The 27,136-nt window shown below is 47.4% G+C and overlaps 7 protein-coding genes across 8 annotated transcripts; all 7 read right to left on the bottom strand.

The window, feature by feature from the left end:
* Positions 1 to 13: 13 nt before the first annotated feature.
* Positions 14 to 2,987, bottom strand: LOC131263839 (retinaldehyde-binding protein 1-like). The gene is made up of 3 exons (XM_058266103.1): positions 2,763 to 2,987; positions 1,145 to 1,606; positions 14 to 251 (listed from the first exon to the last, which is right to left on the bottom strand). The coding sequence occupies exons 1-3, from the start codon at positions 2,985 to 2,987 to the stop codon at positions 60 to 62; spliced, it is 879 nt and encodes a 292-aa protein (XP_058122086.1). The 3' UTR covers positions 14 to 59.
* A 3,057-nt stretch (positions 2,988 to 6,044) lies between these two features.
* LOC131267485 (uncharacterized) lies at positions 6,045 to 7,150 on the bottom strand. Its single transcript, XM_058270374.1, has 4 exons — positions 7,060 to 7,150; positions 6,736 to 6,988; positions 6,535 to 6,665; positions 6,045 to 6,461 (listed from the first exon to the last, which is right to left on the bottom strand). Exons 1-4 carry the CDS (start codon positions 7,148 to 7,150, stop codon positions 6,133 to 6,135), a joined length of 804 nt encoding a protein of 267 aa, XP_058126357.1. The 3' UTR covers positions 6,045 to 6,132.
* Positions 7,151 to 8,658: 1,508 nt separating this feature from the next.
* LOC131265531 (uncharacterized) lies at positions 8,659 to 11,664 on the bottom strand. 2 transcript variants are annotated; one of them, XM_058267812.1, is made up of 4 exons: positions 11,415 to 11,664; positions 9,401 to 9,647; positions 9,205 to 9,335; positions 8,659 to 9,116 (listed from the first exon to the last, which is right to left on the bottom strand). In XM_058267812.1, exons 1-4 carry the CDS (start codon positions 11,512 to 11,514, stop codon positions 8,812 to 8,814), a joined length of 783 nt encoding a protein of 260 aa, XP_058123795.1. In that variant the 5' UTR covers positions 11,515 to 11,664; the 3' UTR covers positions 8,659 to 8,811. The 2 variants fall into 2 exon arrangements, with proteins under 2 accessions (XP_058123795.1, XP_058123796.1); XM_058267813.1 differs by having other exon boundaries at positions 9,401 to 9,644.
* A 2,070-nt stretch (positions 11,665 to 13,734) lies between these two features.
* On the bottom strand, positions 13,735 to 16,990 carry LOC131265516 (protein takeout-like). The gene is made up of 4 exons (XM_058267791.1): positions 16,885 to 16,990; positions 14,527 to 14,764; positions 14,320 to 14,453; positions 13,735 to 14,251 (listed from the first exon to the last, which is right to left on the bottom strand). The coding sequence occupies exons 1-4, from the start codon at positions 16,955 to 16,957 to the stop codon at positions 13,950 to 13,952; spliced, it is 747 nt and encodes a 248-aa protein (XP_058123774.1). The 5' UTR covers positions 16,958 to 16,990; the 3' UTR covers positions 13,735 to 13,949.
* Positions 16,991 to 19,314: 2,324 nt separating this feature from the next.
* Positions 19,315 to 20,457, bottom strand: LOC131267479 (protein takeout-like). Its single transcript, XM_058270366.1, has 4 exons — positions 20,403 to 20,457; positions 19,884 to 20,121; positions 19,678 to 19,811; positions 19,315 to 19,616 (listed from the first exon to the last, which is right to left on the bottom strand). The coding sequence occupies exons 1-4, from the start codon at positions 20,455 to 20,457 to the stop codon at positions 19,315 to 19,317; spliced, it is 729 nt and encodes a 242-aa protein (XP_058126349.1).
* A 798-nt stretch (positions 20,458 to 21,255) lies between these two features.
* On the bottom strand, positions 21,256 to 22,264 carry LOC131267475 (protein takeout-like). Its single transcript, XM_058270362.1, has 3 exons — positions 21,885 to 22,264; positions 21,679 to 21,812; positions 21,256 to 21,609 (listed from the first exon to the last, which is right to left on the bottom strand). Exons 1-3 carry the CDS (start codon positions 22,262 to 22,264, stop codon positions 21,308 to 21,310), a joined length of 816 nt encoding a protein of 271 aa, XP_058126345.1. The 3' UTR covers positions 21,256 to 21,307.
* Positions 22,265 to 23,222: 958 nt separating this feature from the next.
* On the bottom strand, positions 23,223 to 24,769 carry LOC131265425 (uncharacterized). Its single transcript, XM_058267685.1, has 4 exons — positions 24,640 to 24,769; positions 23,971 to 24,220; positions 23,757 to 23,890; positions 23,223 to 23,691 (listed from the first exon to the last, which is right to left on the bottom strand). Exons 1-4 carry the CDS (start codon positions 24,740 to 24,742, stop codon positions 23,387 to 23,389), a joined length of 792 nt encoding a protein of 263 aa, XP_058123668.1. The 5' UTR covers positions 24,743 to 24,769; the 3' UTR covers positions 23,223 to 23,386.
* Between the last annotated feature and the right edge of the window lie 2,367 nt (positions 24,770 to 27,136).

The following is a 27,136-nucleotide window of genomic DNA, read 5'->3' as shown; positions in this document are numbered from 1 at the left end:
GAACCTTGAGCTAAGCAGATGATTTACGAAACGCTACCCCCAACGATTCCTTTCGATTTCTAGCCCTTCTTGTCGTCGACGAATCCGCACCGTTGGTACTTCTCGATGTGTTCGATCTGCGCTGCCACACACGGATACCAATCGAGCCCGGTGTAGTCGATCGCCGGAAGGTTGCCTCCAAAGTCCGCCGGCAGCTTGTCGATGCTGATGAACTGGTGGAACTTTGCCAGATCGTTGCCATGGAAGTAGATCTACGGTGGGTGGGTGTGAACGAAAGGAAAAAATGGAATCAGTGAAGCCTGATCAGTTCAATGATCGGGGGAAACTTAGGTTTGTAATACTGATTAGCTGTACGAAGCTGATAAGTGAATGGAGATGGCAAATTTGGAACTTCTTTGTGAGACACAACACAGGCAGGACACCAATTGAGCATGCACATGCACGTATACACAACGAAACACGGTGACGACACAGGGAACACGGAGGACACAAAATACTAACCTTGCTGTTCCACCGGAGTCTTACAAAGCAATGATCTTTAGTGCGCTCTACATGATTCCTTAAAACGAAATCGAGGAGAAGAAAACATATCCTCGAGCAAATCCTATCTATCCTAATAATATTCGAATGTATTCGGAGGGTTTCTCGGATCCAACCGCTTGGATCGCTATTCTTCACGATTCGCTAGGTATCCGAACGTGTTCCACTGGTTGATGTGATCGATGTAGTTGTACACGCAAGGATACCACTCCCGGCCACCGTAGTTGAGCGACGGCCTTTCGCCACCGTAGTTTGCCGGCAGATCGCACGGATCGATGTGTTTGTGCAGCTTCCGCATGTCCATCCCGTGGAAGAAGATCTGAGAGAACCCCCGGGCGGGCGAGAGAAGAAATGCGATCATAAACAACCGAGTGAAACGATTACGCAGCTTGTTTTCGAGGCAGCAGTGGTACTAAATTTGGAACGCAAAAAGAAACGGAGGAACGGAGTGCTCCGTCCAGCTGTTGTTTACCAACAAACCGGGAGCCCTCCGCGCAGGAGTCGCGGCCGTTGTGACCTGGAGTATATTTCTGGTTGATAACGACTTCCACCCATATGGTCTGTTTTCGTTTTTTCGGGGTCAAAGCGTGAAGGACAAACTTACGCGACTCTTGAGCTTCTCGCGGATGAATGGCTTGAAGAGTGCCCACACCATGTTGAAGATGTACGGCTGCTTGAGGATGTGCACCTCCTTTAGGCGCAGCGGCATCGCGTCCTGGATGAAGGTTATCAGCCGCCGGGAGAAGGAGGGCGACAGCGCTTTAACCTGCTTCAGGGAGAGGCCGTCGAAGTCCAGCACCACCACGATGCCGTTGATCTGTGTGGCCGGCTCGAGCTGGGCGACGAGATGGATCAGGAAGAACAGCCGGAACAGTTGTTCGGAGCTGACCGCCTTCGGGTCCCAGGCCGACCCGCAGTTCACCAGCAGCACGCGGCGCCCCTTCTGGTCCCGGTTGGTCAGCACGTTCACCACGTTGTGATCGATGAAGGCGAGCTTCTCCTCTTCGGGCTTGAGCGCGTGCAGCAGTGGGTGGTTGGACTGCTTAAACTCCGCAATTCGACGCATCTATTTTGGGAGAGAACAAAGTAAAAAAGAGGGTGATAATGAAGTGCACAATTGCGCGAATGATACGGCGCTGCCAACGCTGCAACGCTGTTATCTGCTGATGGTGTGATGTTGGCGTGACATCACAACCGAGCGCGCCTGGTTTGATTGATCAGTTGGCAGTCGCTGCGAAAGAGTGCAGAAAGAATGTCTATATGAAGTGAGCCTATCGTTCCCTGATTCGGCTTGACGTCACGGGATCAAAGTTCAAGTACCGGGTGTTCCGGCTAGCATTGGTTGTTTCTTGACCAATACGAGCCATATAGTGTTCATGGCTCGCGGAAAAAAGGGGGGCCGACCGAACAACTGTTCTTATCTTAATAGCGTAACAGGCACAAGGGACTAACGGTAGGCCACGGTGCTGTTGATAACCGTTATCCATAAATTTGTGGGAACCTCCAATGGTTCAAATGATTTATCCATCTAACTAAAAGGAAGTGGGTCCGTGAAATGTTTCACGCTAAAAATGTTGTGAAATTGTAAATTTTGAATAAGAGGCTTCATATTCTAGATGAAGATAATCAATGTGAAGCAAGAGTCTATCGCTGACGAGGACAAGAGCACCAAAGACGTCATAGATGATCTTGGGACACCTTACCACCGAGATGATCGTGAATGATTTGGTAATGATCGTGAGCGTTAATTACACTTCCTTCTAGTTCGAGTACTAACGTAACTTTTTTGTCAACTCCGTTTCCAGCTTAAGATCATTAGCAATATATTCTATGTACAAGTACTGGTAAGCATGTTTGTAGGCGAAACAAAAAAACTTGTCGATTCTGGTCTGGATGGTGGGAGATAACATATGAACAAAACACAAACCGACTGTAACACAATGCACTTGACCGTCGGTCCATAGTACACCGGTTCGTGACAATGCGTCGTCTGGAGCGAGCTGCAAACTTATATCGACGAGTTCGTCGCCTTGTTTATCGATAAGTCACACCGTTGCAAGGAACGAAAGAAAGAAAGAAACCATTGAGTCATCTTTCAATTCCTCGAGACGCGGGACGCGAACGCAATCAGACACGCAAACCGGCCACAGTCACAGGTGCACGCTGTTGACGCCGTCTTTGTTCGACCGGAAGCCGGCCTACTCTGCTTTGCGATGGCTTACCATTTTTAGTGCACTTTCGGCGTAGAAATGACACGGACGGAGGAAAATTAGGAGAAACTCTTTCTCGTCACTGAAGTGCATATCCTTGGCTTCCTTCAGGAGCGCTCGCAGTTCCTCCAGGGCAGCTTCCCGAACTTCAGGCGTTTCGCGCAACTCCCGCCGAGCGATCTCCATCAGCTCCTCGCTTGGTGGGTCCACCTCGATATCGAACGGCTTAAGAGACATTTTTGGGTAACTTCACGCGAATCTGATATCGATCGTTGAAAAGAGGTTGATAATCCGTGCGGAGATCCTCTCGGAAGGCGTCGACACTACACTGCACTAATCCGTTGGGATTGCACTACGAATGAAGCACCATCCGAGCGCTAGAACGATCGATCAGCTACTGATGATCGGTAGGCAATCGTCCACGTTAGTCTATTGCACACTTGTGTTACATAAAAACCCTTCTGCGCGGTGGCGACAGAGCGCTGGACAGGGAGAAGACTTCCGAGGACACTCGCTGTGTCGACTAATGAGTGGAGAAAGGAAGGAAGATCGTGCCAAGAGGGGGGTGCTCAGATTTTCCGCCTCATTTCTGCCTCCGTCCTGGTGGATTCTTCTTCGCTCACATCAGGAAGATTCCCTTTTTTATCGGACAATCAAAGAAGAGGCCTCTTCAGAATCGACATCAAACCCTGCTTCTGTGTTCGCTCGCTCTGGCACGTTATGAGTTGCGAGCAAACAGTATGTTTTACTCATTTTCATTTTTTAGTATTCACAAAAACCACACACTTACACCGATCCTCTACTGGTCGGGAAACTGTGGCAAAACAAGCGGGAGGGTGAATCCTTTGTTCCGCCAGCTTGTCTACGCGAACGAAGTGACGGCGCTAGGCAGCGGCTACCGTCTTATCACTTTCTTCGCCGAGAGCCGAGGTGTCGGCGTAATAGTTTCGCACGTTCTACGTGCCCTAGTTGCCCCCGGAGGGGGCATTGTGGGGGGGGGAGGAAAGGGCTCCCGACTGAGTGTGAGTGCCCTGTAGCTGTCCACTTCGGGGCCACCGGGTTGTTTTGCACCGTACGTGCATTGGGACGTCGATCGACGGGAGGTGCATTATCTCATCGCGAATCACGGTTAATGGCTCCGAACCTGACGTCGGACGTCGAGATTTCTCGGCCGATATTTTAATGCTGTGGGCAGCCCTTTCAATGTTTGCTAAGATTTAAAAAAACCCCAGGGCGCAGCCAGTTGTAGCCAAAAACGTGCACGGCCGCATGAGACGACTTTCTCTCGACCATGACCTATCATATAGACCACGGCAACAGTGAACAGGCGCGATCCTTCCCATCTGTTACACAAAGAAATCATTTTTACGACCAACAAATCAATGGATCTAGTGTTTTTTCTTGATCTTAAACACACTTCCCAAGCTTCACGATGATAACAACGGAACGGCCCTTTGGAACAAACAACTTGCCCATGCGTATCGGGTTAAACACTCCACTCATGCGTCATTCCGTACAGATCAATCCTCGTAGCGCCAGGATTTCAAACCGTCACTCCTTGTCTCGTACGTTCGCCTCGTTCCCTTTTCCGCCGTTCAGACGATCTACTTACGCGATGAACGCGTGCGCGCCAACCGGGGAGGGTTCAAAAGGTTTCGCAAGCGGCGTGAAATGGGTCTCGTGTGAAGTGTTTGTGTGATGATAGCGTTTAGCGCATCATCATTAGCCGTCAATTAAGTGCGTACCCCCGGTGCAGCAAAGTTCCAGCTGGGGGTTGGTTGGAAATGTATCCTCTTTTAATCGGAATGGGAACAACAGAACACAAAGAAAGGGGGGGTGTGGTGAGTGGGTCGCTGGGATAATTATTCAATCAATGAATGACATACTTTTAACGCTTCGAGCAAGTGCAACGAAGATTTGTTTCATTGAAAAACATACACGAAGACGAATTTTAAATACGCCAACATAAAAGAAGACGAAGATATTAATCTGAAATAAATATAACATAGAAACAATTTCCTAACCACCCATATTTTTCTCATCATCAAGAAAACCATTTTGTCCAATTTCTAACATTTTTCCACTATTAAATAAAATATTAGTAATAATAGATAAGAAGGAAATAATAGAAATAATCGAAAAGATAATAGAAAATAACATAATAAAAAAGAAAAGAAAGAATAATACAAACCTCAATTGATCATCAGAAAGATAATAATTAAAGTATTAGTTCATCATTGTCATAAAAAACTATCTAAAAGTTATAGATGTTAATCATCTCGTTTCAAGAAACTTTCAGTCGTTTTAAAGGTCAAGGTAAACATTTAAGACAAATTGGCAAACTGTGTCTAAAACCATAGAAAATAACCGACCAATTTCCTAAAAAAATTATTCTTATTCGAACGAAATAATAAAAAACTCACTTGTAAAACATTAATTTGCGTGAGCCGATATGCATGAGGACGTAATTCGCTGATTGCCCGTCCTCATATCGCGGAGCAGAAAATTAATGGCTGTCTAAACTGAACCGTTTGGACAACAGCGAGCACTTAATAGCGTCTTCGAGCGCTGGTCCAGAGACTAGTGGCGATGGTTCCTAGCGTTTCGCAGCGTTTCTTTTTTCCTTCGCCTGCGGAAACACGTGTCGCTGGTGACAAGATAGGCAATTTGGGTGATTTGGGGAGGGAGCGATACAGTTTGGGGGATCGCCGAGGGCCGGCGACAAGTGGATAGGTCACCGACCGGCCCATATCATAAATTACCGGCGAGACGACAGCCCAAGACGACAATTCATTGAACTGCCAAAAACCAAGACCGTCCACCAAACCGTCCCCTTCCCGTCCCATTTCCATCCCGTGCCCGTAGGTGAGAATCGAGTCCAGAATAATTGGTCCAGGATGGTTTTGGGCTACTTTGGCTTTCGGGAATGCTGCACTTTTCCTTCGCCCAACAACGGGGCGCCATTTGAGTGCGCCAAACGCATATGCGCAACAAGGGAGTGGAGCGAAGCGATTCACGCTTCGATTCGGGGAGGCTTTGAACTGCATCAATGCCATTTTGATTGAATTCAATCAAAACTTACCATCGGTTGGTCATCCCTCCGTTTCTTTCCGCGCACGCTTCGGTCTCACTTTCTTTCGCAGCAGGCGTCGCAGCGGGGACACGCTGCACGATAATTGATGTTCCACTCATTTCCTTCGCGAGTCGGCCGCTCGCGTTCTGCTCAATTCGTTCGCAAGATGCCGTTTTCGCCCCCCAAACACACAAACACAACGCAACGGGGTTTTGCACACGATTAAACCATTTATTAGCCTTAACCACACCACCGACAGGAGTAAGTAGGAGAGCGAAAGGAAATCAACAGCTGGAGGGGAAGCCATCGTCAGACGGGGAAGAGTTGCTCGAATGGCGTCAACGCTAGCGCCTCGTTGACGACGTGCTGCAGCCGCTTGGTCAGCTGCACCCGCAGGTCTTTCTCGATCAGCTTCATGAACTTGGTGGACGCGATGGATGCACTACTGCTACCGCTCGATCCTCGGAGCTGACTGACTGAGCTGCCTGAGGACGCCGTCTGATCGCGGTCGAGATGTTCGCTTAGGACGGTACTCGCGATCGACATCGAGCTGATGCCGAGCTGAACACGTAGATATTCTTCACCGGAAGGGGTGTTATATAGAGTTCCTTTGGCGACAAAGTCCACTACGGTGTTTCCTGGAAGGTCCAGCAGAGGGAGTTTCAATTACTACTCGGTGAGTCCTAAAGCGCCTGAGTTCTGGCTACTTACGGATGGAGAAGGTGAGGATCGAGTTTTCCGTTGCCTGATGGTCTTCTAGCCGTTCCGTGGAAAACATTCCCAGCATCTCGAGGGCTGGTATCAAGGTGGTCATGTTAAACTCCAACTTTTTCATGTCGACTCTGGAAGGCGGAATTCAAAGAACGAAGGTTAGGACACTAGCACTATCTGTGGGACACTCCTGAAACCTACTGGACGTCCTGGATGAACGCAGTTTTAAACCCAACAAGGTATCGGTTGACGTACACTCCCTTCACGCGCTGCTCCTGAAAGATGGTCATGTTGGGAAGATGCAGCGGATCGAACGGTGTAATGGAGTGCTTGGGCGGGACCTTCCCGTTCGATACAAAGTAGACGAACTGCTGAACGGACGCAGTGACGCACTCAATCAGCTCGGGCTCGGGTAAACTGCGCTGGCATCCCTGGGTCGACGTGTCACGACCTCCTGTGGGTGAACGACAGGGTGAACGACGGTTAAATGAAGAACCTTATCCAACAGAACTGTAGGGAACTTACGCATAGGAGCCGCTATCGCAGAGTCTAACCGGAGTCCAACGGAGATCGCCGCCAGCAACAGAAACGGTCCGTACTCGTACGCAGCTACCATGCTGATGGTGGTGATGGTCGACCGGTAGCGTTCGTCAGCGGCGTCAACGGAGAGATCGGCAAAGATCTTGACCGGGAGAGATCGAGGTCCGCACTACCGCGCGCCACGATCGTTCGAGCACAAGTGTCCGGCCGCGACGGCCAAGAATGTTGCAAAAATTATCACTCGCCCAGAGACAGCGCCACGCCAGCATGTCAGCGTGATCGTGTGAGCCGTGGCCGGCACGACCACTCACGACTCGGGCCCCTCCCGAGCCAGAGGCCGGCAGCAACATCGGCACCCGCGGGGACGAAAACAAACGCCACATTCGATCAATTGAAATTCGCGTTGATTTAATTAACAAAGCCTGGCGCTTCGAGCTTCGAGTGGTGGTTGGTCGCGGGGGGATGGTTCGGGGGGGAGGCGCGATGCAGTGCAGGCATCGGCTCGGCAACTGTCGAAAGGGGCCAAATTGATATGCACCCGGGCATCGGAGGGTGTAAGGTGGTAGCCTCGAGTGCTATTTCGGGGGCATGGATGCAACCGGTCAGATTGAATTTGTTGCATTGGCCAAAGGAAGAACACCACCGTACGAACGGTTTCTCCAGTTGCCCGAAGGATTCGATACAGTGCGGGTCGCAATTGAGCACCGATCGCCATTAACAAAAAACCCATTCGTCCAACCAATCGAGGACAACGTGTTTCGAGAGTGTTAGTCGCGGGGAGGGAACTTGTGCCCAAAAATACACAATCAAAATTCATTGACAGAATTTAAGTGGCGCGATCGTGAAGGGAGAGAAAAGAAGATACGGATTGGGGATGTCGACTGAGCAGCGTTTTTGGATGCGTTGGCCCAGGTCAGGAATAGAACGACGGTATTAGTGGCTTGAACCTGAAGCAGCATGATTGTTCTTCATCTGTACGTCATGCAAAATAGTTTGAATGGACATTGAAAATTCGATGCAAAATTATTAAAACCCTATGATCCCAAAGTAGTTTGGTTTTCTCACTTAATTCCGAACTTCTTCCTTGATTTATTTCTAATTATATACTTCACTATCCTTCGGAAGTACACGAAACCCTTTGTGAAAACAGTTTGTTCAAACGTTGACTTGGTTTGAATTTGTATTCAATGCTCTACGCTGCATACAAGTCGATCCAACTCGCATGAAACAATGCAAAGAAGCATGCGATTCGAACCGGTAATTTTAAAATCAAAAAGATGGGAAGAACGGAAAAACTACAAAGATTTTTGTCATAACAATAGATAATTTGTAGATCTTAATGTGGTAGTCTTGATGAAAAAAAGTGATTAACAAATTAAAAGTTTTTACTTCAATTACTTTTTGCGGTTCTAAACCGTTTTACCGTAACTGCTTGGCCATCACTTCAACATTTTTTTAGACTCAATGAAAGTAGTTTTCTCTTTAAGCGATTGATTTCATGTTCAATACAAAATAATAAGTAGGTTTAGTAGACTTCCAACAATCGTTTCGGATCGTCTAATTCCCGGTAAATGGTAATTTTTCATCACTTTCGTTTATTATAAAACAAATGCCACCGTCGGCTAACACACGCATACAGCCTATCTATAAAATCTCTGTGAGTATGTACAAACAACGAACGAACGGGATTGCCCTCTTATCACCGTCGGCGAGTCCTATCCCCGACCGCCTTCCGTCTCAGTATTGCGTGGGGAAGAAGCGCTCGAACGGCGCCAACCGGAGAATCTCGTTGAACAGATGCTGGAACCGGTCGCGCAGACTCTGCATCAGATCCCGCTCGACGACCGGCAGGATGTCGCGGCCACGGATCTGCTCGAACTGGTCGCTGAACTGGCTGTAGTTGCCGCTCATCGTGAACCACCGGAAGCCGACCGTGTGGTCGCCGATGTGCTGATCCCAGTCGGTGACGTTCACCTTCAGGTACACCCGATTGTCCTGCTCGTAGTTGACGCCCTTCAGCTGCAGCTCGAAGGAGGAATTTCCTGAGAAAGAGACAAAAAGAGGGAACCATTTGTTAGCGAGGAGCAACGTGCGGGGTCGTAACAGGTCTCTCAATCCTGTTCCACCTACGTATGGAGTAAGTCATATGTGACCACTCTGCAATTTCTGGACGCTTGGCGAGCCGCGCGTGGTACGAGCCTTTGGTGTCGATGGCCGAAATGTGAAAGTGGAAGTAGAACTCTAGCCGGGTAATGTCGCTTCTGCAAAGGTATTATTAGCACAAGTCAGAACCTCAGATAATCCCTCTGGAACCGAGCCTCCGTACCTCACGTCCGTGATATACATGTTACGAAACCCGGTCGTTTCTCGGTTGGTGAAGGTCGAAAGAACGTGCTCGTTCTGGATGAGTGTGGTGTCGGGCAGCACCAATGGATCCAGCGACGGTACCGCCGTTCGATCCGATATGCTGCCGCTGTACATGTAGCTCAGATAGTACTGGATCGACTTTTCGATGCACTGGTTCAGGCTGGCACTGTTGCGGGGACATCCCGTCGCTTCGTATGCGTGCGCTGCTGGAAGAAAAATGATACCATAAATTGGCGCGTCGATTCCTCACTGCTTCCACCGTGGCGAATGAAGTTTCTTGCTCCCCGCAAGAGCTCTAGAATTGTGCTGACTACAAAATGCTACGGTGCGGTTTATTTTCCGCGAGTTCTTTTGGTTAAAGCACGCCGGCGAATTTCATCGCATGCTTCGTTGGTCACCTTCCATAAATCTCTTTCCGGTTTGGACGGCTAAAATGTTGACCTCAAGGGGAATTTCGGTAACGGGACGATGTGACGGTCGGTATGATAAAACGGTAATCCTCCGGTGCTTCTTTCAGGTCCCCCCGAAACCCGGAGACAGATTACATCAGCGAGGCAAAGAACTTCGCGGCGACCGAAAAACCGAGCGATTACGGAACACACCACGCGTTGGTTGCCGATTTTCAATTGCTGCCGTATTGCGTCAAGCTCAATTAACCGTTCGCATCAATTAACCTTCGGCAATCTTTCTGATGTTTGTTCTTGCCGAGTTCCTTAGGTCTCGCCAGTCGACGACTTGATGGAAAAAATATGTTTTTATTTTTGGCGACATGTTGGGAACGAGATTCACATGTGCTTAATGAGATAAAAACACGTGGGTCGGTTCCGCGAACTGCGAGCTTATTCCCAAGAAATTGCTTTCTCTTCCACTCGTACGTCCCGAACAGTGACTTGATGATGTTGTGTCCACCACGTTCAGTCCTTCGCGAAAAAGCAGCCGAGACAAAGGCGACCGTAATTGACACTTGAGATCACATAAACCACAACGATGCACCCCGCCACCCCCGAGGGGGAACGAGAGCAAATTGCGCGTCCATGTTGGGTGATCATTGCGCACACACATATACACACACTCTCCGCTTATCGGCCGAAGTCCGGAAGTGATCGCCACTTGTGAATGTCGTCGTCAGCCGTCGTCGTTGTCCATAAATAGCGAATGATAAAATGATTCCACATTTAACCCGGGGAGGGCGAAAGAAAGCCAACGTCCAAGACTAACCCGACGCGGCGCGCGAATTCTCAAAGGTCAGCGAGAAAAACATAAAAAAAAACACCCCGCAAGCGAATGCCTAACGAAGAAACCGATGATACTTCCGCGACGGGAAAAAGACTCGAGGCGAGGCGGTTTCTTGCGGCCGGGTGGGCCGAAAGCGGGTGAATTTTATTATTTTTATATTATTGCTCTTTCTCTTCGCCCCATTCCGTCACCCGGGGCCGGTCGCCGAGGTGCACATTCCAATGCAAATTGGCGGCCTTCACCCGCTCGGTTGACCCTTCGTTCGTGGGGCCAGCGAAAACTAAGAACAACAAAAAGGGTTCTGCCAATCACCGAGAAAGCCTCAAGAGGGTTGGAAGACGATCATCCCCGAGGTGGCACCCCCGTCAACCAGGGGGGAGGGAGGGAGTTTATCCCAACCGATATGGAGCAGCACGATAAATCCACGTGTCACGACAGGTATTTCCTTTTTCCTGGCTGAAACGGTGGCGGAGGCGAAATCGTCTTAAGCCACCGTTGCGGCGGTCTTTTGTTTTTCAGGAAGTGATCAATGACACCCAAGGCCGCCCGTCCGGTGCGAACTTGTTTAGCGATTAAATTAGCACTTTAGGCCCGACGTACGGACTCGGCGATCACTTGAGCAATTGCGCACACAACCAGAATTGCACACACACACCGGCAACCACACGCTCCACGACTCGTAACGAACGCCTCGAGATGGGTTTTGTCCTTTCGGAAGGAAAGAAAGGATCACTTACGCGAGAATCCCGCAACGTCGGGCAGGTGGAATCCGATGGCGCAGATCGCGAGCCAAACCGTCACTCGCGACACCTCGTCCAGCCTTCTCTTTGGTTCCATTTTGGTACTGGCTTCCTTTCGTTCTCGTTTTCTTTCTCGGTTTGCTCAACACAGGACACTCTTGAGGCGGTGCCTTCTGCTCGTTCGCTTTCCTCTCGGCGCGGGTGGATGCAATTCGGCCGGCGATAAACTGCCAGCATTCCAGCGCGATTCGGACCAAACCCAAGACCGATCCGAACGGGTCCACGCGGGGCAGAGAACTAACGCCGTTTTCCTCCCCCAAACAAACTGGAACTGCGCGCCCACAAATGCGGCCCGCGGAGCGGAGTGAGAGTGAGTGAGAGTTTATGCTACAGTTGTTTCCTTTTTTTTTGTTTTTGCTGCTGCGGCGAAAGAAGTGTATCGTTTCTTCCTTCCCCGCGCCGCCGTTGTGTGCCTTTTTTTATTGTTATTATTTTCGCGGCCACGACGCGGCCAAACAGTGAGTAACAGATTGCGACCACCGCCTTCGTTACGAATGATACGGCTTCAACAAACGGCCACCTAATGGTCATATCTTACTTCGCGGGGGGACGCCAAGGCATGTGTGTGTGTAAGTGAAAGAGCACAAACTGACGGAGGCATGGAGACGCGGATGCCGGACGTCTTGTTGTACGGGAGTGCGGGGAGCCAATTATCCCAAAGGAAGAAGCCTTGTTAGGCGCGAACGGAGAAAAGGAAACGGAGTGTTGGGAGGAGATGGGATGCAACATTTGATCGGTCATGAAATCCTGACCCGGGACCGGACGGGCGGAGTACCAGGGCCAGGGGGAGGGCGCCCTCTCTAATCGACGTGGGAATGTGGGTGTGGTGGAATGTGGTGTAGCTTTCTTCTTCCTCTTCCGCACCGCGAGGTGGATTAAGGCAGGCAACAAAAAAAAACAAGAAACCACAAAACACTGAACCTTCTTTCGTTTTTCTTTTTCAATCGGGAAAGGAATACGCTCGCGATCTTGAGGCGCGGTATGCACGCGAGCGAAGTCAAGTGTGAGTCAGCATGTGTTTTTTCTGCTGATAAGGCGCTGCGATACCGGGCCGGTCTTTTTAACCGAGCCGTGGTTGTGAGCGCTCGACAGTCGGTAGCGTCTTCGAAGGAGGAGTAAATTAAAATTGATGTGCAAATTGTTACGATGACACCCGCCGCGTGCCGGGTGACTTCTTCTTTCTGCTCGAGCACGAACTTTCGTTGCTTCATTTCTTGCTGATGAAAAGTGAGATAGACGGCTACAGTTCTGAACTATTATAGGCCTCCCCCGGTGATAAGATGGCTTTCTGATAGCGTTCAACTGCAATTTGTTTCAAGGGAAGAACCAGAAGAGACAAAGGCAAGAGAAAGGGAATGCAAAAGATAGAGAAACACCGAACGTGATACAGGTTGTTTCTCCATTTTATCTTCATAGGAAGTGCAATTTCCTGTTTCTAAGAACACGAGACCTGCGCTATTCAGAAATTCCACAGAAACGCCCTGTAGATAATATTACTCATATCGCTCTCTTTAAGTACGTGTGGTTGCGATCAGTGTCTTCGATGTTTTTTCATATTAATTTGTCTTTTCATTAATTGTTTTGTTTTTGATATTGGATTATTACTCGAGGTTGAGATGAAAGTTTAGAAAATAAAGGAATAGCGTTTTTTTCTTAAATGAACAACACAAACCTTATTGCGTGAACATTTCTCAGCCATTGCCGATCGAGCCAAACCATAATGTTGACTGATTATGCCTTTTTCCTGCTCTGATGCTTCGCGTAATTAAAGTTTCACTTCATGAACTCCAACTCTTCGTACATTTTTATCTTCTGAATCGATTCCGATATGAGCGAGATCCTACTTATTTACGATGTTTCCATCTACTCCTTTCGATATTGCGTCTTGGAAGTTCTTTCGAGCGTTTGAACATATTCACACATCAACCGAAGAACATTCCAGTCTTGAGAGTTTGGAACTGCCGAGTTCGGAATTATTGCTGCATCACGCTGTCGGAAGAGGAAATCATACGGAAGCAAACGGCGATCTCCGGACGCAGATGGATGGATGGAAGGTTTACGATGATGGAAAAATTGCTACAACTTGATGTACTCACGCGATGGAACGGACATTTTCCCATGTCAATCTGCAAAGTGCATAGGGCGCCTCTTTCGGCTGACATGTCAAAGAAGATGGACACACAAATTACTTTCGTTTCGAGCTAGTCTCGAAACGCTGGCTAGATTTATTGCACCAACCATTTTCCCCCCGCTCCCGATGTTAAACTTAGACGGTACGAGAGGACAAGAAACAAGGTACACACATGGCTTACTATCTAACGGATCAAGACTTCCAATCCGACAGAAACAACACATCACAGATCTTCAAGCGTTCGTTATCGTGCTCCGGAGACTTTCCATCCAGCTTTTGCCTCCATCCTGCGACAAATGATCGAACGAACTACTTCCTCACCAAGTCCTTACAGGAGGTTCTTACGCGGGGAAGATTTCATCAAAGGTCGCCTGCTGCATGATCTCGTTGGCCGTATTCTTGAACGTCTCCGAAAGGCTCCGCTCGAGTCCGGGAGTCAGCTCGTCGAGGAACAGTCGCGAGTTCTCGTTGATGAACTGGTTACCGGCCTGGCTGAGGACGGGATCACCGCGGAACAGGTCCTTCATGTCGAACCGGCCCTTCTCGATCTGGATGCGGACGAGCAGCTTCTTCACGCGGATGTATTCCTTGCCGTCCTTGGTGTAGTTCTCGCACAGTAGCTTCACCCGAGCTTGGTTGTTTTCTGCGAATTGTCAGAAATGGGGTTATTGGCAGGAGAACTAAAGGATGAGAGATCTGTACTTCACGTACCGATTACTCCGGTCAGATCGCCGACGCCGGCAATGTTTAGGAGCAGCAACTTGATCTTCAGGTCGTACTTTCCCTTGAAGGACAACTTCGGCAGGAAGATGTTGAAATCAAAAATCAGCTTCTCGATGTTCACTCTGTTCGAATAAAGAAATTCAAACGGGATATAGTGGAAAACCTCTAACCACACACTCCGCCAAGTGTACTTACTTTAAGTTATCAACCTTAAACTTGCTCGGTCCGGAGACAAGCAGCTCACTGAAAGTGGCCTTAAATTCGGCACCCCGATCCATGTTGACGGTGGACAACGCCAGCGGTTCGAGTGGAGGAATTTTGAAGTCATCCGATATCTTGCCCGTCGCCAGTCGCGGCTTTAGATCGTTGACGGACTCGATGACACATCGCGACAGTTCCGGATCGTTCCGTGAGCATACTTTGATGGTAGTTGCTGATGGGAAGGGAAAAGGAAATTGGAAACCAGAAAAGGAGATGAACAATCACGAAACAGGAAGGGTGCATCTGTGGACGCCATTTCGATCGGAAGCACGAACGAGCCTCCTTCGATCGAATGTCAAACTGTCAATGTCATGCGCGTGCATCAATGACTACTCGATCGAAGGGATTATGATCGGTTACTCTTGAGGAATACTAAAACCTCCATTACGGCACTACTAAAACCAACCACGGCCGACGCCGCTTCACGACGCCAGTAGAAGGTTCTGTCGCGTTCGATTGGAAGCGGCGCATGAAACACAAAAGTGCGTGCTTTGAAAATTCAATTAATTCACACCTCATCATCGACTGCAAATTACAGAGTCCCAGGCCACAGGGTGTAGGTGTGTGTGGCTGTTCGACACCCCACCAATCAAACGGGCACGTGTCTGCGTGAAAACCAGTGGGAGTTGGTCGTAAAAATTAGTGGGTAAGCCTGGTGCCGGTTTACATCCTTCCCGCGTGGTGTACTGGTGACCTTCAGAAGAAGGAAAACACAACACCGGTTTTGACTACCGTTTAGCCCCTACCTATATGTCTGTACGGTTGTCGATCCGAGCCAGCTGCAACAACGTGTTCGATAATTAGTTGACAATTAACCAAGATCGCTGCGCGGTTTGCAAGACGGTAGGAAGCATTTGGTACAGTTATGGCATCGAACGACGTCAGCTGGGTTTAACTACAGTAAGAGCAAACCAGTTGGGCACAATAGAGGTCACATGTAGCGACCAGATAGAACCTGCTTACCTCTGCACATTACGTCTAATAGTATTCTATTTTCCTCCATCGTGAATCTCTCAGAGGCTTGTTCTAATTGGGCTTGGAATAATAGCAAAGTCTCCTCCCAAACCCCGGAATTGTTAGAGCCATGTAAGACGCAAACCAGCTTCTTCTGGACATGGATGGATAAACACGACCTCTGGTACCTGTTATCAATACGAGCCTCCCATTACGGATGGTGAAGGGTGTGACACTTTACTGGATACTGGAAAACGGCTGATGGGATCACCGTAAGAGGGTCACGTTCGGGAGAAGCCGGCGCGTGTTAGTACTTAAGCCCCTCGGGCCCGAGTCATCGTGGGTGACAAATGAATGGGTATCGAAGTTGGGCGCCCAAGTCTGTAGTTAGTAGGAGCAGGAACAAATCATAACGTACGCAGTCGATATTCACAGTTCTCGATGATATGATTGGCGGTCAGGGTCTATATCGCTCACAAAACGTAGGCAGACAACATGCGTTCAAATTACAGTGGTTCATGATCACGTGTTTAATGGTATTCATTGTTCAGCTTGCATTCCATTCTATAAGATTTTTGCAAGAGGAATTTAAATGATCTTGTACTGAGATCCATCTTGGTTCTTGGTCCTCAGAATAAACGACTCATTAAAGCCATTGTTAGATGTCACTAAGACCAATCTTAACTCTGATGGAAGTTGAGAGTTGTTGATTCCTCAAAAAAAGAGACGGCTACGTCACACTAGACGTGTTACTTAATTACGGAACGGCAGTAAACAGATGCCTCCCATATTACGTTAGTTCTCCCCCTCCAACCAATCGGCGAATCGCTTCATCGCAACTCTCTATCGACCGTTTGATCGCTAAATTGTATGTGCCCTCCCATCTCGTTACGCTCCCTTCCTGGGGGTGAAAGGGTACTGACAAGTTATAAGCATCTCCGCCTCACATGTGCGCAATGCTAGCGATTTCCCATCCAAAGGCAAAGCTACCGTTAGCGACGACGGAAAGCTCGAGCTACGCGGACTCGCACCAGTGGCAATTTTCGCCGTCTACTAGGATCGGAAAAATTCAGCGGAATATTTCCCTTTCGAGTTAAATAACGGAAGCCATTAATTTCCGTTCCCGTGAGAGTTTTGCGGTTCACATTAAATTCTTTTAAGGTGATTCAAATTAAATGATTACAATTATAATCCACGCTCATTAGACATCTCTAAGAACCGTAGTTGATGAGAGGAAGGAAATCGCAACATGAGGTACCGTTGATGCATCTTCTTTCGTTTTAATTCGCAACTCACCCAATTATGGCGGAATTTCTTGTCTATGAATTTAATACTTACGAAAAGCCCCGAAGCTTCCTCCAACGTACGCGATCAAAACCACAACCGTTAACATCGCGCTCGAGTGCTGCATGGTTGTGCGGGGGGGTTTCTCAAGTTGTCTACACTTTTCCGTTACGTCGATCGATTTCACTTTCTTCTCGCTGACGCGCGGATCTACACTGACACACTTCACTTCCGGCTGTGACCGTGACCGTGAACTTGCGTGGCGCGTACCGACTTCGACTCCGATGCAGCAGCACTCTCACTGCTTTCCACTTGTCTCCGACAACTCCGATGACTGACTGAGAGAGCGAGACTGGCGCTTTCCGGCTACGAGTCGCGAACACGCACAATGGGGTTAAACACTCGAGGGCTGGAAGAAAAAGGGATACAACCGATCACTACTGATCCGCCCGTTTGGCAGCCGGCGACTGTAATCGTTGGCCGGCGGATCGGCGGCTTTTATAGATGACGTTAGGACACGTACCAAGGGGTCGCGCGAACGCACACCACCATCGCCGATAGACGACGCGTGCGCTGGGGAAGTATGAAGGAGTTGCAAGTGCGATCGCGCAGCACAGAACAACCGCTTTGGGGTGCTGGGGTCTCCCGTGTGAGATCGGAGGTAGGTCAACAAGTGGTTAAGTCTCCCCGAAGCGAAGGAAGCAGACCGCGGAAGAAGGAGCACCCGGAGGCTGGAGGTCCGCGACGGATAAAGCGCAAGGGCTAAAGATGTTATGGCGGAAAATGAAAAAGGTGATCTTCGATTTGTTCTGCGCGGTTTGCTTGCTTGCTGCGTTTTTGAGAAAAGCAGCGGAAAAGGAGCGCTGCTCCATCCGGTTTTGAAAGCAAACGAATTCGTTTCTCAAATTTCAAGTATATTTTACAATAATATGAAGATGAATTTAACAATAATATGCAAAATTTTGAGGACATCTTCGCCTCCTTGAATGAAACTAAAACATTGCAATCAAAACAAAAATCCTACAAAGGACACACCCGGTTAACAGAAAGCAATTTTTGTCGTCGTCATTCTTTTCCATACTCCTTCGTAAAAGCAACAGTAAAAAAACGATCATGATTTGTTTTTCGATTTATTATTAACACAAGAATTCGGCGTACAAAATGCTGGATAGGCATGTAAATATGTTTGGAAAACAAACCAAGTGAGCAATTATTGCCAAGGCCTTTGGAGCTGAGCTGATAGGTAGGTTTATATTGGATAGCCCACAATTGTAAGGCAAAGATGGAAAATATTCTATCATGCTCTTTAAGACTGTGGATAATCATGTTTCGATTAGTGTTTCCTACATTATCAAAGTGGATTATCTGGTTCCAATTTGTTTTTCCCATAATGAATTGAAGTAGAAATAAAAAAGACGATGATTTTTTATGTTTCCCAATGGCACTATTTCCACTAACGGGATTGCTCAACAGGACGAATCAACGGTAAAATGTGGTTTTCCTAATCGTGTAAAGAACGTGCAAGAACAGTAGCCAATAAAAATTCGATCTTCTAATTAATCGACGAAACATTTTTCATTAGAGCAAAGCATATTGCATACTTTCTGGCTCGAATTTCAAATCATGGTTCAAATTGAACGAAAGTTTCCAACAGTGAAGTACTAACTGTGTTGAATCCTCTTACTTTGCGAATGGAAACAATTTACCAAGATGATTTATTGTGACATATTCTTGATTAAGCTTATTGAGAAAAATGTGCCAAAGACTCAAACCTAAAAAGTCCCCGTAACAGCTAACTATTGATAGTGTGCACCACTTCGAGGGTTAGGTTTCGGTTGAAGAAAAACATAGGAAAGAATCTGGGCGAACTTTCTCTCGAGTTAGCCTGGAAAGGGGCTCTCCAGCTTCGGAATTCACCAAATGATTGCCTCCAGTCCCAGTGCGGCACGATCGCGTTAACCGTAGGCTGAAAACGTGTCCTCAAGCCTTCGCTCAAGTCACGGAGTCAGCTCGTGAAGGGAAAAGGATACTTCGGCTGATAATTTTAGGAAAATCTACTAAAACATACTTTACACACGTGGGAAGAAAGCATATATTTTCGTATTACTTTAACTTGAATTAATAGGAAAATCATCTGTGACACATCTAGAAAATGCTATAAAAAATTAAAATGTTATACAAACTGATACTGATACAGAACATTAGAAATCTTTAGATTGAGCGCAATTTGATTAAAAAAATGGGGACACACACACTATATCTGTTCCAAGCAAACCGCAAAAGGGGACTCTACTTATAGCAAAAAGCCACTTTCCCCAGTACGCGTGAACAAGTAACAAGGTCTCCAAAAGGCTTACGATCTAACGGAAAGTGTTTTCGGAAAGTGGTCTTCCGAAACAAACAGACATCTCATCACAGATCGTCAAGCAGTTCCAATTCGTTACGACTACATCAAATATCTTCAACAACATCTTAAGCTAATCTTTACACCGGGTAAAGTTCATCATAGGTCGCCTGCTTCATGATCTCATTGGCCGTATTCTTGAACGTCTCCGCAAGGCTTCGCTCAAGTCCGGGAGTCAGTTCGTCGAGTAACAGTCGCGAGTTCTCGTTGATGAACTGGTTGCCGGCCTGACTGAGTACTGGATCACCGCGGAACAGGTCCTTCATGTCGAACCGGCCCTTTTCAATCTGGATGCGGACGAGCAGCTTCTTCACGCGGATGTATTCCTTGCCGTCCTTGGTGTAGTTCTCGCACAGTATCTTCACCCGGCCATGCAAGTTTTCTGCGAACGGTCAGTCTAAAGTGATTTACCGGAATATGTGAAGCCAAGAGGCTACACTCACCGATCCCTCCGGCAAGATCTCCGGCTCCTGCAATATTCAGGAATAGCAGCTTGATGCTTAGGTCGTACTTTCCCTTGAAAGACAACTTCGGTAGGAAGATATTGAAATCGAATATCAGTGTGTCGAGGTTAATCCTGTTTCAATGTATCAATGCAAATACGAATATTGTAATCATTTCCTACCACATACTACCAAACTCTACTTACTGCATGTTATCAACTCTGAACTTGCTTGCCCCAGAGACAAGCAGCTCACTGAAAGTGCCCTTAAATTCAGCACCTCGATCCATGTTGATGCTGGACAATGCCAGCGGTTCCATTGGTGGTATTTGGAAGGAATCGGATATCTTGCCCGTCGCCAACCGCGGCTTTAGATCGTTGACGGACTCGAGGACACATCGCGACAGTTGCGGATCGTTCCGTGAGCATACTTTGATTGAAGGTGCTAATCGAAAGGGAAAATGGAATTGACACCAGAAAGGGAGATGAACAAACAAGACCCCAAATCTTTGGCTTTTTGTCCCGCACAACGTGAAGTGGCTTCTAATTGCTGTGATTCATTGTCACATGCTTTCAAGCTGTTTTTATAAAAGCGGTGCTAACGGGTATTAAACGAGAAAACCAAGAAACTATTTCGAAACATTGAAAACTTCTGTATTGTATTACCAGAATGAAATCTCAGTTCATTCCTTTTGGTCTGAGCTTCGATCCATACTTCATACTCACGAATGGCACCGAAGCTTCCTCCAACGTACGCAATTAAAACCACAACGGTTATCATCGCACTAGAATGCCGCATGGCTGTGCGGATTTTCTGGAGCCGTCTACACTTTTTCGCTACGTTAATTAATTTTACTTTCTTTTCGCGGATCTACACCAGCACACTTCACTTTCGGTTGGGACCGTGACCGTGAACTTGCACTCTCACTGCTCTTGGCTCGCCTCCAACTCCGACTGGTTGATGACCGAAACTCTGCGGCTACGAATCGCGAACACGCACAAACCAGTTGCACACTGGAGGCTGGACTGGCCGACTGTAATCGATGTCCGACCGTCGGCTGCCTTTTATAGACGAGACTCTGCACCTTGCCTCACAATGGTTTAAAGACCATATGACACAAAAGTAAGGATATTTTCGAGTCGTTCTAACTCGCCAGTTCACGATTTTGGGAAGAGCTACGAAATGAACTCGACGTGCCAACCGGTTCTGGAGGCAAATGATATCGTTTGCTAAAACGAATTACTCGAACCGGTTTCAACAGACACTGTTGGATGCACGGAATGTTGCAACGGGGAGGAATTCGGAAATTTTCGGTGCCATAAATTATTTATTCTATGTCTTCATCTGACTGTGAAGAATAAAAACATAAACATGAGCTGTTTTTTGGTTATTTATAAATACAAGAATTCAGCGTGCAGCGACCTCCGCTGGATGCTGGATAAGCGTAAACATTTATTTGGATAGTAATGGTTTTCATCGGATAGCCAAAAAGTGAAGTTCAAAATACAAAACTACACATCACAGTGCTTCTATCGCTCATTGTCGTCGCTGTGCAACTGAATATTGCAGCCTCCATTCCGCGATAAACGATCGAACGTACTACTTCCTCGCCAACAACTTTCGATGATCCTTACGCCGGAAAGCTTTCGTCAAAGGTTGCGCGCTGCATGATCTCGTTGGCCATGGCCTTGAACGTCTCTGCAAGGCTCCGCTCAAGTCCGGGAGTCAGCTCGTCGAGGAAGAGACGCGAGTTCTCGTTGATAAACTGGTTGCCGGCCTGGTTGAGGACTGGATCACCGCGGAACAGGTCCTTCATGTCGAAACGGCCGTTTTCGATCTGGAGGCGCACGAGTAGCTTATTGATACGCAAGTACTCCTTGCCGTTCTTCATGTACTTCTCCCACAGCACCTTGACTCGGGCACGAGTATTTTCTGCGAACGGACAGTAACGGTTAGTTAGCCTGGAACCCTTACTAGCCTGGAAGGTTCTACTACACTCACCGAACACCCCCTTCAGATCACCGGCACCGGCTAAGTTTAAGAGGAGCAGCTTGATCTTCAAGTTGTACTTTCCCTTGAACGACAACTTGGGCAGAAGAAGGTTGAAATCAAATATCAGCGTCTCAAGGTTTGCCCTGTTTGAAAGCATCAGTTCAAATATGACTGTTCTAATGAACTCCCACAATATACCAGTAAACCCTACTTACGTTAAGTTTTCAATATTAAACTTGCTTGTTCCGGTAACAAGTAACTCACTGAAGGTGACCTTAAATTCGGCACCTCGGTCCATGTTGATGCTGGACAATGCCAGCGGTTCCATTGGTGGTATTTGGAAGTCATCGGATATTTTTCCCGACGCCAACCGCGGCTTGAGATCGTTGATGGACTCGATGAAGCATCGGGACAGCTCCGGATCATTTCGTGAGCAAATTTTGACGCTAGGTGCTGAAGGAAATGGAAAACGAAATGAGCTGCTAGAGCAGAAAAGTAAAGTATCGCACCACCATGTTAGCACGAAAAGCCAAACCCGATCATTGTTGAGGATCTGCGATCCATCGTATGGCTGAACTTCTAGTCCATACTTCATACTTACGAAATGCACCAAAGCTTTCTCCGAGATAAGCGATTAAAACCACAATGGTTAATATAACACTTGAATATAGCATGTTTGATCCGGTTGCCTGGAGTTGTCTACACTTTTCCGTTACGTGGTTGCGTTGACAAAAACTGATACACTTCACTTCACTGGCCGTGACCGTGAACTTGGGTGGCGCCTACACTCTTACTTGTTTGCGACAAGATAATGTAACGCTGACACTTTTTGACTACGATTCGCGAACACGTACAATGGGGTTAAACACTTAAGGGCTGGAAGAAAAAGAGATACAACCGATCACTACTGTTCCGCCCGTTTGGCAGTCGCCGACTGTAATCGGTGTTCGGAGGGCGGCTGCCTTTTATAGATGAGGCTAGACTACCACGTTTCAAGTGCAAAGGATACCTTCGGGTCGTTATCCACAATTGTCTTTACTTACGATTGGAGGAAAAACGACGTAAAGAGAACTGTGCGACAACCGGTTCTGGAAGCATATGATATCAATTGCGGCGACCAATAAATCGAACCGGTTTTATTGATGACGTTAACGATATTTTATTCACGGCGCCAACATATTTCGCACACGCGAAAGAATACGTTCATTTTCATTGTCCATCCTACAAGCGAAAAGCATACCGAGTTTTTTAATTTAAATAGGAGAAATTGCACAATATCTACGGTAAAGTTAATTAAAAGGATGAGAGAATACAAGTTAATCTACGGTTTTTACGGGGCATTGCCTATTGCATAAATTCAGGCGCCTAGAAGATTTCCATCAGCCCTTAACATTAGCTTTACTAGCTTCATTATAGGAATCAATTAGAGCTCACAACTTATTGATTATTAATAAATATACTACTTATAATATATAACATCCAAACAGTATTCATTTTCAATACATGAAAAATACAGGAAACCAAATCAAACACGAAATAAAAGGTTATTTTGTGTTGTTCATATTTATTGCTTTGCTCTCTCGTTCAAATCAACACACAATATGCTACAAACAGATTCCAAGGAACTCTAACCTAAGAAAAACGAGCATCACATTTCTTCGTCCCAACAATCACTTTCCGTTGCTTAAGTTTTGTACGCTATTCGCTCTCCCGCATTTTATCCCGATGGAAACACTTCCTCAAACAGTGCATCCTTCACAACCTCGGAGGCGATTTTGGTGAACAGTTTGGCCAGATTTTCCTCGATGCCCTCCTTCACCTCGTCAAGCAGCACGTCCGGGTTCTCGTTGATCGCCTGGTTGCCCACCGCCTCCAGCGTCGGGTCACCGTTGAAGAGGTTCTTCAGATAGAACCGCGCCTTGCCGAACTTTACCTTCAGCACGATCGGGTTGAACCGGAAGTACTCCTCACCGTCGATCGTTTCGGTGTAGAATGTCAGCTTGAGGCTTGCCCGTGTGTCAGCTGGGGATGAGAGGGGGAAAGGGAGGATATAATAAGGTCCATAATAGCCCAATGTAGACACTCACTTAGATTGACCTGCAAGTCACCATTGCCGTTGATCTGCAGCACCAAGATGCTCATCCGGAGGGCGTACTTAGAGTTGACCTGAAGCTTCGGTAGCAGAATAGTGGCGTTAATCTGCTTGGTCTTGAGATCGGTTCTAAACGAAACAGAACAGAAAGAAAGGGGGTTTCCATCAATACTTTCGAAGACATAAATGCTATCACGGTGACCACTTACTTCAGTTTCTTCACGATGAATCCCGTCTTCTCGTGCGTGGCACCACTGATGCGGAAGTTGGTAAAGTTGGCCTTAAAGTTCTCGCCCCGCTCGATCGTCAGGCGGTCGATCTTGATCGGTTCCACCGAGGCGATGGTGAAATTTTCCCCAAAGTCTCCGGTGGCCAGACGGGGCCGCAACTCGTTCACGACGTCAATGATGCACTGGTTCAGGTCGGTGGAGTTTCGTGGACAGGCTCGCAAGACGCTGGCTGCAGCGGACCGAAAACAAAACACATCATTAACCCGAGTGGTAACTTTAACACATCTTTCCAATAAACTGTATATTTATGAAAAATCCATCAATCAGAGAAGAAACCATGTGTCAAGTTGGCTACTACTTCCTACTATCTCTAGCTGCTCATTCTACACATGGCATTTCAAGTTCAAGGCACCAGAACGTGTGGTTCCTCAAAGCCACTCAACCGTTAACACTGTTAACCACCCGTTCATGGGGATTATGAGAGCTTGAGAACCGATTGTGTTGCGATTGCTTTATTTTTTATTGTTCAAGGTACGCTCGCAGGGCGAATAATATAAGGTTCAAGCGTCCATTTCCACATTACGTAACACACATTACGTCAGTTGGGGCAGAATTTAACAATTCAACGTATTTGTGGAGGATACGTACGGAATACCGCGGCACTATAGTGGATTGCGAACAGGAAACACAGGACGGCAACGGCAACGGTTTGGACCGTGGAAAACACTCGAGAACTTAACAAGGGCTGCATTTTCGTATGACACGGAAATAAATCCTCACTTATTTAGTTGAACGCTCGGAAAATGTTGATAAAAACGCCAGTGCTATGTAAGAAAATTTAAGACACTAATTTCCTCTATTTCCTCTAAACTAAACGAAACCAAATCCGCGCCACAGGAACTTGTCCATCACACGCCCTCCGACCGAATGTTGCGCACAGTTCTCGCGCTCACGCGCTTTTATAGACAGCGGCGCGTAACCCCAACCCCAACCCTCCACCCCCCCCAATGGGTCCTCCTCCGCCAATTGTACATTAAATCGCGCTCATCACAATTCGCGTGAATCACCGAAACCGAGCGCCGGAGATTCACACGAGCAAAGCACAAGCCGAACAAGTGGAGTTAATAAAACGACTCCTTTTAGCGCAGGGACTCCTCCGAGAACCTAAACCAACAAGAAACTGAAGCAAATGCAGGTTTAAAAATAAAACAAAAAAACTTTTTAAAAACAAACTGCAAAACCAGAGGCGGAGTAATCTTTTTAATGTTTTTATTTGGCGTACCACTTCCGCAATTCTTGCCACACAAACAACGGAGGAAAACAAATAAACATAAATTTCTGGTCGGGAAACATGTTAATGGAACTACTTCCTCCTTCCGCAACCGGTTTCACTTTTCATCGATGAAATCGAATTCTCTTCCGTACCTTCGAAGGAAGAGGATAACGTTCGACAAAGGGCTGCAAGATGTATTAGCGGCAACAGGTTCTTCTTGCTTTTGTTCTGCCTCCACGGGGGCTGCGGATCTTCCTCGCATTGACGCATGTCTCCCGTTAATTACCCGGACAATGCGAAGAGCTCGCAGAACATAAGAACTTCCAAGCACAGAATGAACTTATACGAAAGAACCGCCCGCCGACACCAACGTCGGCGTTGGTGTTTGATGATCAAATTAGCTTAAGAGCCAGGCGTAATTTACGACGCCATGTGCCTGGCGGGGTAAAAATACGCAAATCATTTTCTGTTCCCGGATTCCTTGGTGTTGGTGTTGGTTTTGAGGTCCGGCTGAGTCTCTTCGGGTTGTAATTCCCAACCGCCTTCCGAGAACGTGCCAGCTGTCGAAAGTGGGGAAAATATCACACATCCGTGGTTCGATCAACAAAAACCCTACGACACCGTACACTGTTGACAGTGGCCACCGGTTGTGGTCATACCGGCTGTCGGGGACCACTTTTCTCCGGCTTCAAACGTGCATGAATTCCCGTTCGTTAATTGCGGGAGTTTGCTTACTTTTCGTTCTTTCCCAGAGCCAGCGCTACGGAATGGTTGACATACAAATTGTTTTCAGAAAGATGAACTGCCACAAACAACGTACGGAGGACGGGTGGATTGGAACGTGATAGACGTGAAGTAGCAGTGTACGTAATACGCTGGCCAATTTCGTACCATTCTGATGGGCTGCTTCCGGGTATCAATCTGCGGTCCGAAGACGTCTGACCCGCGCATCATCAGATCGCACCGGTTGCTTGTGAACATTACCCCGGGGAGATTGATCGAGCTCGGAGCATCGTTTTCCGCGTCTAAGATCGATCGGCCGTATCAGTACGAGCTGGGCGAAAAAGAAACCCACCAAATGCGCCTCCACATGTTATTTCCGCAGAACGAGGATGCATGGAGGAGGGGGGGAAAGGTTTCCAAAACGCAACGGCGGTCACCTTGAACTTGGCTGATATTTGTCTGCCCGAACGAAAGCATCCGCAAGTTCAACGACGGCCGGAAAGGAGATAAAAACGATACAAAAATCCTCCAATGAACGAAAGACTTCAACGGCACGGTAAGCGACGAACGCACGTTCGAGCGCGAGTGTTACAATTAATTTGTTCTGCTTCACGGCCGCCCGGGGAATGCACATGCGGTGGGTAGGAGGGGGGGCTCACCTGCGCCCGGTTGTCAATAGCTGACAATTTATTAATTCACTCGCATTGCAACCAGTTTCCAGCATAATCAGTGCAAATTCCCCTCGTGCCAGGATCGCGCTCGAATCATTTGATTTGACACCTTCCAACCCGTCTCCGGGGGCTTATCTCCGGAACGGGGGAGGTTTATATACCCCACCGACTCAACTCAGCTGTCATCTTTTCATTCTTGAGGGCTAAAACCTGTTTCCGGGTCGTTAAACGTGTTGCAAAAATAAACACACTTAGATTTTGTTAAAATAAAAAAAATCCCACAATGTCATAAGCAGAACAAAAATAACTAATTACTGTTCGTTGAATGAAAATTAGATTAAAAGAATGTTTGTTATTTTTACCCCGCTGGTGTCAGGACGGACGTGTTGGCTTCCTTCATCATACATTAGTCGAACAAGGACTCTTTTTTGTTGCCATAATTTAATGGATGATACGATTTTATATGCAGCAAACATGT

The sequence above is a fragment of the Anopheles coustani genome, chromosome 2 (assembly GCF_943734705.1).
Source record: "Anopheles coustani chromosome 2, idAnoCousDA_361_x.2, whole genome shotgun sequence".
Lineage (NCBI taxonomy): Eukaryota > Metazoa > Arthropoda > Insecta > Diptera > Culicidae > Anopheles > Anopheles coustani.
The sequence above is the reverse complement of the archived record's forward strand: the minus strand, read 5'-3'. Positions and strand labels throughout refer to the sequence as shown.